This window comes from Lytechinus variegatus, chromosome 10 (assembly GCF_018143015.1).
Source record: "Lytechinus variegatus isolate NC3 chromosome 10, Lvar_3.0, whole genome shotgun sequence".
NCBI classification, from domain to species: domain Eukaryota; kingdom Metazoa; phylum Echinodermata; class Echinoidea; order Temnopleuroida; family Toxopneustidae; genus Lytechinus; species Lytechinus variegatus.
The window spans coordinates 33,163,940-33,175,042 of NC_054749.1; the positions used below are offsets into that span (position 1 = coordinate 33,163,940).

The following is an 11,103-nucleotide window of genomic DNA, read 5'->3' on the forward strand; positions in this document are numbered from 1 at the left end:
TTTAGAAACTGGCCAATATTGCAATTATTTTCTTTTCCATTACATCAGGGCAAGATTGTTGATCAAAAATGTTCATACGATTACACACAATTACACACACATGCAATTTAAAAACAAATGTATGTACTTTTGAATTCTACCTCTATTTCAGGTTTTAGTTCAAATATTTTTTTGAAGCAATAATGCTTTGTCAAAGTAAAAATCAAATAAAGGAGTACAAGTATAAGTAATACTTATATAAATACAAGTATAGTATTGGAGTATAAACATAATAAATACAGCATAACTTATAAAATGATTAAAAATCAAACCAGTTTACAGAACAAATACCGACAAAAAACATAAACCAAAACAAATAAACAAGCATGCATCTAACTAAAAAGCATCTAAATGCAAAGACACATTGCTATTTGTTTGACTATCAACTTGTTTTGGGTTGTAATGCAAATACCACATTTTCAATCATACAGTGTCTTGTTGATTTTTTTTAATAGAAAGAACTACATCCTTCCAATTTATGCAAAACCTGCACAGTACGCTAACATAATAGTACATAACTTTCTATACAGTGTCATAATGAGTTGATGTATAAGAGGAAACCAGATACATATACAATCAAGTTGTTTTTCCTCATACCTAGATTCATGTACTGAGTATATCTACATGTAGGCCCGTCTTGAAAAGGGTTACAATCGATTCAATAGATCAGAGCTATGGAAAGCCAACAATGTCATAATTCACCACAAAGAAAAATACATGACTGGGTATCGTCACATTAAGAGATGAAGAATGTTCATGCGCATGTCAGTTTGACCAATAAGCTTGCTGCTTTTCAAAGAATCAGGCCTGGTGCCTTCTAAAGAATAAATCATCACATCACTGGCTTTCCATAGTTAAGATTAATTCTAATCAATTGCAGCTCTTTATGAGAGGTAGCCCTGATGTATACAAACTCATAAAACTGCACATTGATGTCTACGCTTCTTGGGAGCTTTTGGAGGATAGAGAAAGACTCTGATGGCTTCCTCAAAGACCATCTTCAGTCCTTTTTGCGTCAATGCTGAACATTCTAGGTATTTCACAGCGTTGATTTCCTTGTGCATCTGTATTCCCTATAAAACAAACACACAAAAAACAAAGCAAAACTTAATGAAATATAAACAAATTACACAGAATCAAATAGTGAACAGTATAAAATATTTTTTATCTCATGCATAGTTCTTAGAATTTGAGTAGTTTCTTGGCTGATACACATCTTATCACTAGAATAACTTGATGGAAGTCTAATTTCTATGACTGATTTTTTTTTAAAGTACCCTGAACTGAAGATCTGATAATAAAAAATATCTGAGGCTTGATTCACAAAGCTTGTCCACTATTGTCAGTTATAATCACCGTTACTGTAAGCTCCTGGAACTTGTAATCTGATTGGATAAATGTAAAAGATTATTACCTGTTGATATCTGATTGGATACTGATTTCTATCTTTGAGTTTATTGACGGTATCTGGATCATCTCTCAGATCTAACTTAGTTCCTACTAGGATGATGGGTGTGTTTGGACAATGATGTCTCACTTCTGGGGCCCACTGAAAGAGGAGAAAAAATATCAATTATAACAAGATATTAATAAATTCTGCCTCATTAAGTCACAAGTTCACAACAAAATAACAAGTCACTCATATTATATCATACCATATTGTACAGAAAGACAGATTATGGTACATTCAAATGTGTTTTTGAACTAATGTTTTTAATACTTGCAACTTTGCTGATTTAATTTTGACGATGATAGTTTTACAATGTTATAATTTCAATCAATTTCAAAGATAAATTCCAGTATTGGTAACGATCTCAAAATGACTTGGTTGAAGGCATACTTTACAGAATCTAATATAATGACCACCCAAGTGTCTGTTTGTATGAATAAAAAATATGTGCCAAAGGATTCTGGAAGAAATTGTGTAATTGCTGAGAAATAAGCAAAATAAGCGCGGATTTGGTCACTTCCGTCGGGTCTTTATTCCAGCAATAATAGTACACTGTCCCACGTGTGCCTATCTGTGTTGGTGATCTTCAGTGTGAATATTTTTCGGTGTAGATTTCAAGATTTCACAAAGTTCAGTTTATGTAACTGTACCAGATCTAGATCCTCGATGATATACTGACAATTAAGCCTGGTTTTACAGACTTTCTCATGAAATCAGTGTTTATTGCAACTACTGGAATTTGTCTTTAATCTTTTTTGAGATTGTCCAAAATTATTTTTTCTGGCTTTATTTGTTGATTATTTGTCTAGCACTAGAATTGTGATATATTGCAATCTTTTAATAATATACATGTACATTTTTACTTTGTAAATATGATGAGTCTTTGGACTTTTGTCATGTACCATTTTCACAATAAAACCAGAATTGAATTGAATTGAATTAATAACAAGGTTCAGAAAGAACTACAATGATTTGATTCCTAAGAAACCTATATGCTAGTAATTACAAAGTCCAATTGCAAATTTCCATTTGATAGAACTTCTTATTTAAATAGACTATTTGGAGATGTAATAGCTTAGTCAGTAGAACAGGATTTTTCTATTACGGTGACCCACTTGGTGCGCTAGTGCCATTTGGAAGAGCATTTTCGTCATTACAAGGTCCCTTGGAAAAGACCTTAAGCTGTTGGTCTTCTGGTTGCTTGCTTACAAGCATCAATGCTTTCTTAACAATCAGGTTAAATAACATTACCATTTACCAAATTATTTCATACTTTCAGTTGGGGTTGTTATCATACATTATACAAAGATATATGAATGCTATTCCATGTTATATATTTAGATCTTACCTTTGCTCTGACGTTCTCATATGATACTGGACTCACCACAGAAAAACAGATCAAAAATACATCCTGAAATGACACAAAGAAATCAGAAAACATTTCATCTTTGTCCTTTTTTCCATGCTTAATTATGTGTACATTTTACATAGCGAGTTTTCGTAATTGCAACAGAGATAAATTCTACAACATATTAACTATATTGAAAATGCCTGTAGAGACAGATTTTCCATTTCAAAAAATGGACTTTTCACATTTCTAAAAATTTGTAATTCTGTTCCAACTTGATCTGAAAATGGAAATTCCGTTTTGTCACTGAAAGTGTACAGAACAAAAACCTGATTTCCATTTTGCAAAGGTGAATTAATTTTTTTACCTGAACAGTGAAAGAACCAAACAGAATTTCAGTTTCATTTACCGGTAAAACGGAAAATCACTGTCCCTTTGACTGTCAAATCAATATGAACAGCTGAGAAGTCTTTGTCGAAAAATTGATGAACCGGGACCACTGATCATCATAAAGTTCAGAGCTGACGAAAAAATGAAACTATGTCGTTTGTCCAGAGTCATGGACAACATTGCTGTTTTGATTTAACAATTTTCAACAAAGACTGCTAGATTACCTACGTTTCAGAAAGCATCTGTGTAGTGTAAGACAGTGGTTGAGAAAACTTCCTATTGACACCCACAGCAACTCTTTGGTTCACAATTTGGTGACAAATTACTGCATGCACTGCATTTTAGTAGATGGTTTTTCTTGAAAGTAATGAACCGAAATATACTTCACATCTTTTACAAGTTTTAAGACACCAACAAATCTTACTATGAAAAATCAGGTATCATTGCAAAGATATTATGTTAAAAGTTTGGCATAAGAAAATGTGAATATCTACAGAATAACATGAGACAAAAGAAGAGGAAGATAAAGACTAGATTACTTACTGTTTGGGGGTATGACAAAGGTCGTAACCTATCATAGTCTTCCTGTCCAGCAGTATCCCATAATCCTAAGTTGACAGGCTTACCATCTACCATTACGTTAGCAGAGTAATTGTCAAAGCTGCAGAAAACAAAATATAGAATAAATTTCCTGAATATTTTCATTTTACATGAACGGTCTGCAGGGTGGGAAAAACTACCTTCTGGACAGCAGCAGTTGGTTTGTCTGTCTGGGCCTTACATCACAAAGGTTTAAACTTTTTTAACAACCCAAGATATAGAAATTCAATGTCCCTTGTGGTGATCATGAATAATTGTAAAGTTTTTCAGCTAAATGTTGAGATCAGGTGGAAACAATAATGTAAACTGGGATTACATGTTTTTGTTTACCCTTTCCTGGGACCTTGGTAACAGGGATTCAGCCAATTTGGATGTCATAGCATTTCAAGACAGATTTATACACAATAACTGGAACGAATATTGTTCATTTATCCAAGTTACAATGTCACCTACAGTGGGAGAGTATTTCTATGGTAATGTTATATCATACTTTCACAGTGGAATGAATTCTGCTATCCTACACAATATTCTGTTGTAAATGTAATGTACCGGTATTCATATTTTACACAGTGGAATGTATTCTATTTCAATGTTTTGTATTCTATTGTAATGTGTTGTATTCTATTGTATTGTATTCATATTTTACACAGTGGAATGTATTCTATTTCAATGTATTCATACTTACACAGTAGGAATTAATATATTCTGTTGTAATGTGTTTAAACACAGTGGAAATTTATTCTATTGTATTGTATTCATACTTACACGGTGGGAATGTATTCTCCAGGGAAAGCATTTGTGGTGTAACTGATGAGAAGACATGTCTTACCAACAGCTCTGCAAAGAAGATTGATATTAAACAAACTATTATAGCTCTGATTTAAGTGGAACTATCAATTTAGGAGCTGCTCAATCACTCAAATTTTTTTTCCATAGACCATGGACCAAAAAATTAGATGGACAATTAATGTGAGCATTCCCTTGATCATGGACCTATTAGAGTTGGACATTGATTCAACATGATTCTTTCTTTGATTGAACAAGATCCATCTCCTAATGATTATACATGTGCATCTTAATAAGAACATACATGCACAGATGTCTTGGCCAGAATGGCCACAACCATGTTGTATTTGTTCATACAAAGGGACAGTTCTCCTGATCTTGGTCTTTGATTTTTCCTTTAAATCACTGCTTCATCACTGCTGGCGCTGCTTTCGGGGACCGATTGCACGAAAGGGTCTTTGCAAGGACCGTCTTTTGTGTTGCCCATCTTTTATGATGCGCCATGTGAAACGCATTTTAAATAAATCATCTGCAAACATATTTCATTCGTCCATTAAAATAAACAAAATATTTGTTTATAAAATGATGTGATATATCATGAAATTGTATAAAATTTGATTTAAAAGCAAGCTAACGAATCTTATTCTTTATCATAAATTTCAGAAACACCCCGCTTATAGCGTATCATAAAAGATGGGCGACACGAAAGACGGTCCTTGGAAAGACCATTTCGTGCAATCGGCCCCAGATCTCTTTCACAGAGCTTAGATCAGAAAGATTGATTTTGTAACCTTCTTTTCTCTCCTTGTTGAAATGGGAACCAGCATGGAAAATTCTCCATAGAAATGGGCATACTGGTTCCCATTTTAAAGAGCATAAGCGGTGTAAAAACAATCATATATTAAAAGAAAGTCAATGATTCATACAATACAAATATACCAAAAATATTCTATACATCTCCTTCCATTTTTAAGAAATATTAGATAAAAATCAAAGAAACTGCTCCTCCAAAGTACGCTTCGATTGAGCACCCCACCTCGCCTGGAAAGGATGACGTCATGTTGTGTCTGGAGGGTTGCGATTCCATAGGTTTGTGTACAAAAGCATTGGGTATTTTTTCCATTTCTATATTATGAATCCAATTTTTTTTTCCGTTTTCAGATGAAAATGGCACTCACAATTATTCACTGTTGAAATTGATGGAAACCTACAACTATTCACTGCCTTTTTTGTGACTTCTTTGTTTGGCTCTTATTGGGCCTAAATTGCTATGTCAGGAAAAGTTGTGATACATAATCTGAATGCAGATAGATTTGAAATCTACGCCAAATAAGCAGGAAATAAAATATGGCAAAAACTAGTTCAAAACTGTAGATTTCATAATTTAAGCATGTAGGAAAAAATATATGTGATATCACTCTGTGATGGAAGTGAAGAAAATGAAATGCGTAATCTGGAAAGCAAAAAAATAACCCAGTTTTTCTGTGTACAAACCTATGGAATCGCGACGCTTCTTACACAACGTGACGTCACGGTCTTGAGGCATTTGAAAAGCACAATAAAGCCTGTATTCTAAGCCGGGTTCGAAGCCCGATAATTGGAATATTCTTAAGCAAAATACTCAGCTGGGAAGGGTGAAAATGAATAAAGCTCACAATGCTGTATTAAGTAGCTTATAAGCTTTCGATTGGTATATAATTTGTCAATTTCATTTTTGGGTCCGGTCTGGGTCTTTAAAGAGTAAATAAAGACAGGAAAGGTTTAAACCAAATTGTGGCAATTCTACTAGTAGTACTTATTGTGTAATGGCTGGTGCTTGTCAAGGAACACTGAACATGCACAATAAGACAAAGATAGGGCTTAATGAGGTCCTTTTGAAAAAAAAAAAGGAAACCCCCCAAAAAATTGGCCTTCGATGCCCTTTTATGAAAAAGATTTTGGCCTTGGTGCCCTCAAAAATATGTGGCATCTTAAGGCCAAACTGGCCTTGCCCTAAAAATGATGAAATTTAAGGCCTGACAGATTACTAGTGAGATTTATTTTGTCAGTGATGACAGATGATTCTGATGAAAATCTCACAACATGTCTTTATTTACCAGTGGAAATGAGAACCAGCATGGACAATTCTATTGAGAATTCTCCAGAGATGTCATTGCTGGTTTTAACGATAGCTGGTTTCCATATTGAAATAGGAAGCAGCGTGTCTAACTCTAGCATGGAGGATTATAAACACTGGTTCCCATTTTGAAGGGTATTTGAGAATATTTATTTATCTTATTTCTGATTAATTCAATGAAATCGGTTTTGTAATCCTAATTTTTTACCGGGGGCGGGCCTCTTCCATTTATAAGTGGATACCAGGCGCATCCATGGGGTTTCCAAAAGCACAAGTATTTTCCATATTTTGAAAATGCACCCCTTAACAAGTCATGTAAAACACAAATGATTTTGAATTTCATTGAATATAAAAAATATCAAAATATGAGGTGAGATTAGTTAGTATCATACTATTCCTAGCATCGCCAGATCAGTCGGTGCAAAACTGCATCCAAATTACAGTACCGGTACCATACTTAGCGCCTGAAGAGCTGCAGCTGCTCAGCTTCGCATTATTTGTAAACAAAGCATTTCGCATTATGAATCATGATTAATCTAAGTTATTAGAAGTCTAACATTAGGCCTACTAGATCTTTTATTGTTGAAGCAGGGATTTTTCTTCACAACTGGGCTCAACCACTTGTTCTCTGCTACCATCCTGCCTGTGGGGAATCTTCAGGTAGGACTATGGTATGCCAATGTTGTATGATGGGGTGTCCAAACTTCGCGCACTTTTCATAAATATTCATCAGGCTTAATTTTGTCCACAAATTATTCATAATTTATACAAAACCAATTCAAGAAATAGTTGCCACATTGACGGCAAGATCGTAAACTATAAAAAATGGACGAAAATGTAAAGCAGGTCACGGGGTTTCGCCGGTATCGCGATCTCAAAATTCTATTCCGATCGGCGAATGCGGGCTGTGCTGGAAAACCGTTCAGAAAAAGTGTGACCTAACTTCGCGCACCAAAGCTTTTGTGGAGATTTAAACATAGATTCAAGCTCAAAAAGTGAAATATTTATATCAGATTGATGGCAAAATGCTATGGAATCGGTTAGTACCACATTTAACTCACATTTTTTATGATTTCTGCTTGTAAAATGGTAATATCGTGATGCTTGTTGCTTTCTTCAAAACGGGCGCTAACAGTGACAAATTTGCTGATCTTTTGCCAATATTTTCATGAATACTGGACTAATCCTAAAGAAACTTTCAGCAAAGGGTAATTTTAGGTCGCTTTTCACATTGATGATGTCAAATTTTAAGGATATTGGCTAGTTTTGGAGATAATGACCGTCCGCGAAGTTTGGACTCACTGCCATACAGAACACACACTTTAAAAAAATCATTAAAATATCACTTTTGTGACCAAAATTACTAATTTCCATACAGTTGCAATTTATTTTACATTAGTAACTTGGGAATAATTTTTGTATTCACTAGAGCACTCAAAAACTTGAATTTTGGGCATACTTTTGTGTACGCCCTCTATTGGTGGAAAGTAATATGGCAAAAAATTTTCCATTTTTGATCTCTATTTTTAATTAAGAAAAAAATTATTTAAAGTGTCAAATTTAAATAAGAGCCAAGTTGTATGAATAATATAGGTGTAATGGAAACTGTCAATGTCAGCGTAAAAAATCAGGCATTTGCCCCAAACAAAAAGAGAAAATAAGCCAAACATTGCCACCCTTATTTTGCCACACATGGAGATATATCCTATAAACTGAGAACAAGGATATAACCTTGTTCATTGAATGAGTGGGCTCAACAACAGTTGGCCTACCGGTATCGTAGTCTCTTAGATCTAGACTAACGACACATCATCAATGCGAGTTTGTGCTGAAAAAAGTGAATGAAACTTAGGCCTAGTAATTGAAAGAAACTACAGATTCGACCAGTTCCCAAATTAATGGCCAATTCTGAACATCATAGTCATGATAGTAATAACGGCGCACGCAATAATAAATTCGGAATGCATTCTCCGAACTGGCATTCAATCAGTCTCAGTCTTGTGTAATTCAGACTTTCAATAGCCTGCCCCAGTCGTTTTCATTGCATTGTAAACAGCCATGACTGTACTCGGGAGTGAGTCTCTGAGCTGACTGAGTCAGTGAGTGAAAAATGATTTGACATTGTCAGTCACACGAATAAGATTAGAACAAACATCAGTGAACATTGACAAATTAGTTACTCTTTAACTTACCCATCGCCTACAACAACACATTTAATGGATTGCATTCTTTCAAATACAATCTCGTAGACAGTAGGAATGCAAGTCCCTTCAATCCAAAAACAAAAGGAGAACAAGAAAGAGTTGATTTCCAGAGGTAGAAATTACCGGACGCGAGCACGAAAACACATCACATCATCACACAGCAGCAGCTCAAGATCGCCCAGATAAAGAGTGAACTGTCGAAGAGTAGCGTATATCTGGTGTAAGCAAGTGAGTGTACTGTGGTACGGGAGTTACTGTTTGCTTCTTCTATTATAATTTCGATGGGTTCTTCCCGGGGTTCTTCTAGTTTTCTTCTATAATTTCTCCCAATATGACTCTGACAACTCAAGTCAACCTCTATTTTCCCAAAATTCAGTAAATATATTAAAGCATCTATGGAAAGGGTAAAATTGAGATGTTATTGTTTTCTTTTCTTTCCAAATAATCATGCAGATGAAAAGAAATGGGTCAGGAGGAGAATTTTAAAAGGCCCGGAATGGGTTGATTTCAGCTCGCAAAATGTACTACGGGAGTTGGTGACAGTATATGGTCTCATAAAGAGTTGGTCCCTTTATTGATACAAACCGCATCGACTGAATGAAGTTTCCGGGAACTGCGGGATGCAGTTTTATCTTCGTGGTGTTGGGATTATTGGGATGAGGCCATTTAATAGGGTGAGGGGGGGGGGGGTGGTTGAAGAAGAAAGATAAACTAGGCATTTCTTCACTATTCTACCTTTTTGTAACTATTTTGCCATATTCCTCTATCATTCTTCGTCTCTATTAAATGAATAGTCCACAAACCACGCCCCACTTTAAATGCCCTTTTTTGTATTGAGTTTTTGAAAGTGTGACATCGATCTTTCTGTCTATAAATTATTTACCCCGATCGATCTCTTATTCCTTTAATGCGTCATTATCTAAAAATTCTTCCCTTCTCTCTCACCTTCTTTTTCTTTCTATCTCCTCTCCCTCCCTTCCTTAATCTCACTCAAACCCAATCAGAGTTTGGGGTAGCACACACTGGCATCTGCTGGGGGGGGGGGGGGGTGGGGGGCCATGACCCCCCCCAAAAAAAAATTACATGTAAGAAAAAAGAGAAGAAAGAGAAGGAAAGGAAAAAAGTGAAATACGATTATCTGACAATGATGCCAAAATCTATCACAAAATTAGATTTTCAATTAAAAAGATCAAAATCTTTGCTCACTAACTTTGCTCACTAGCAACTTCAGAAAATTTTGGCTCTTTATGCCACTGCAACACAATATCCAATGTTCAAATCTCTTTCTCTTTATTATATCTATTTCTTTGAATATATTTACCACCCCCCCCCCCCATCACTCTTTCCTTCCAATCAAGGTTCTCTCAAATGTAGAGATGGATAGCAAGTTACCTATATCATTACCCCCCTTCTCTCTCTCCGCACTCTCTCACTTTCAACTAATACTGGCTTTTTCAATTTGGCAATGGTTATAAAAGCATAACCTTAAATGTCTCAGTTGAAATTCATGAATGGGATCAATTTATTGCTCTACAATGCACTAACACAGTGTGTCAATATGTTCACACAATGAAGGAATTGGACCAGAAATCATTCAGATGTCTGTATTTATTATAAAACGTTCATATTTTGCATCAATACATGATATCACTCTCCTGAATATAACATTTCCATCTCAATAACATCTGAAAAACACAAAGGTCTAAAAATGCCCTGTCCTTATACTCCTTCTGTGTGTGCCAAGTAAGTGGCCTTTTTTGACCTTCTCAATGAACTTGGCATTAATATGATGAAGGCTTCCAAGAAAGCATTGTTCAAGAATTTTTAAAATTTAGAATCAACTCTTTATTATTTTCAATAACCGACACAAATTAAAACTCTGGATGTGGTGTCCTTCACATTTGACCTTGACCTTAAATAGCAGAATAACGGCATGAGGGTATCCATGAGGTTATATCCATCACCATCAACAATAGTGTTCAGATTAATGTTTATGTCTGATACTGCAAATTATCCTGATAAATCTTGAGCCCAAGCATGAGTTCAGACCAATTGAAATACCTAATGTCACTAGAACCTGGAAAGAGCTAGTCAGGCTGGTATCTTGTGATCAGGGAATGGTGTATCCTGTGAACCTCGTCAGAGGGGACATAAATTTTTAAATAGGTCA

At 35.1% G+C, this 11,103-nt stretch overlaps 1 protein-coding gene across 1 annotated transcript; it reads right to left on the minus strand.

Moving 5' to 3' along the window:
* Positions 1-490: 490 nt before the first annotated feature.
* On the minus strand, positions 491-9,121 carry LOC121422820 (ras-related C3 botulinum toxin substrate 1-like). Its single transcript, XM_041618030.1, has 6 exons — positions 8,922-9,121; positions 4,593-4,664; positions 3,771-3,888; positions 2,838-2,900; positions 1,454-1,588; positions 491-1,112 (listed from the first exon to the last, which is right to left on the minus strand). The coding sequence occupies exons 1-6, from the start codon at positions 8,954-8,956 to the stop codon at positions 954-956; spliced, it is 582 nt and encodes a 193-aa protein (XP_041473964.1). The 5' UTR covers positions 8,957-9,121; the 3' UTR covers positions 491-953.
* Between the last annotated feature and the right edge of the window lie 1,982 nt (positions 9,122-11,103).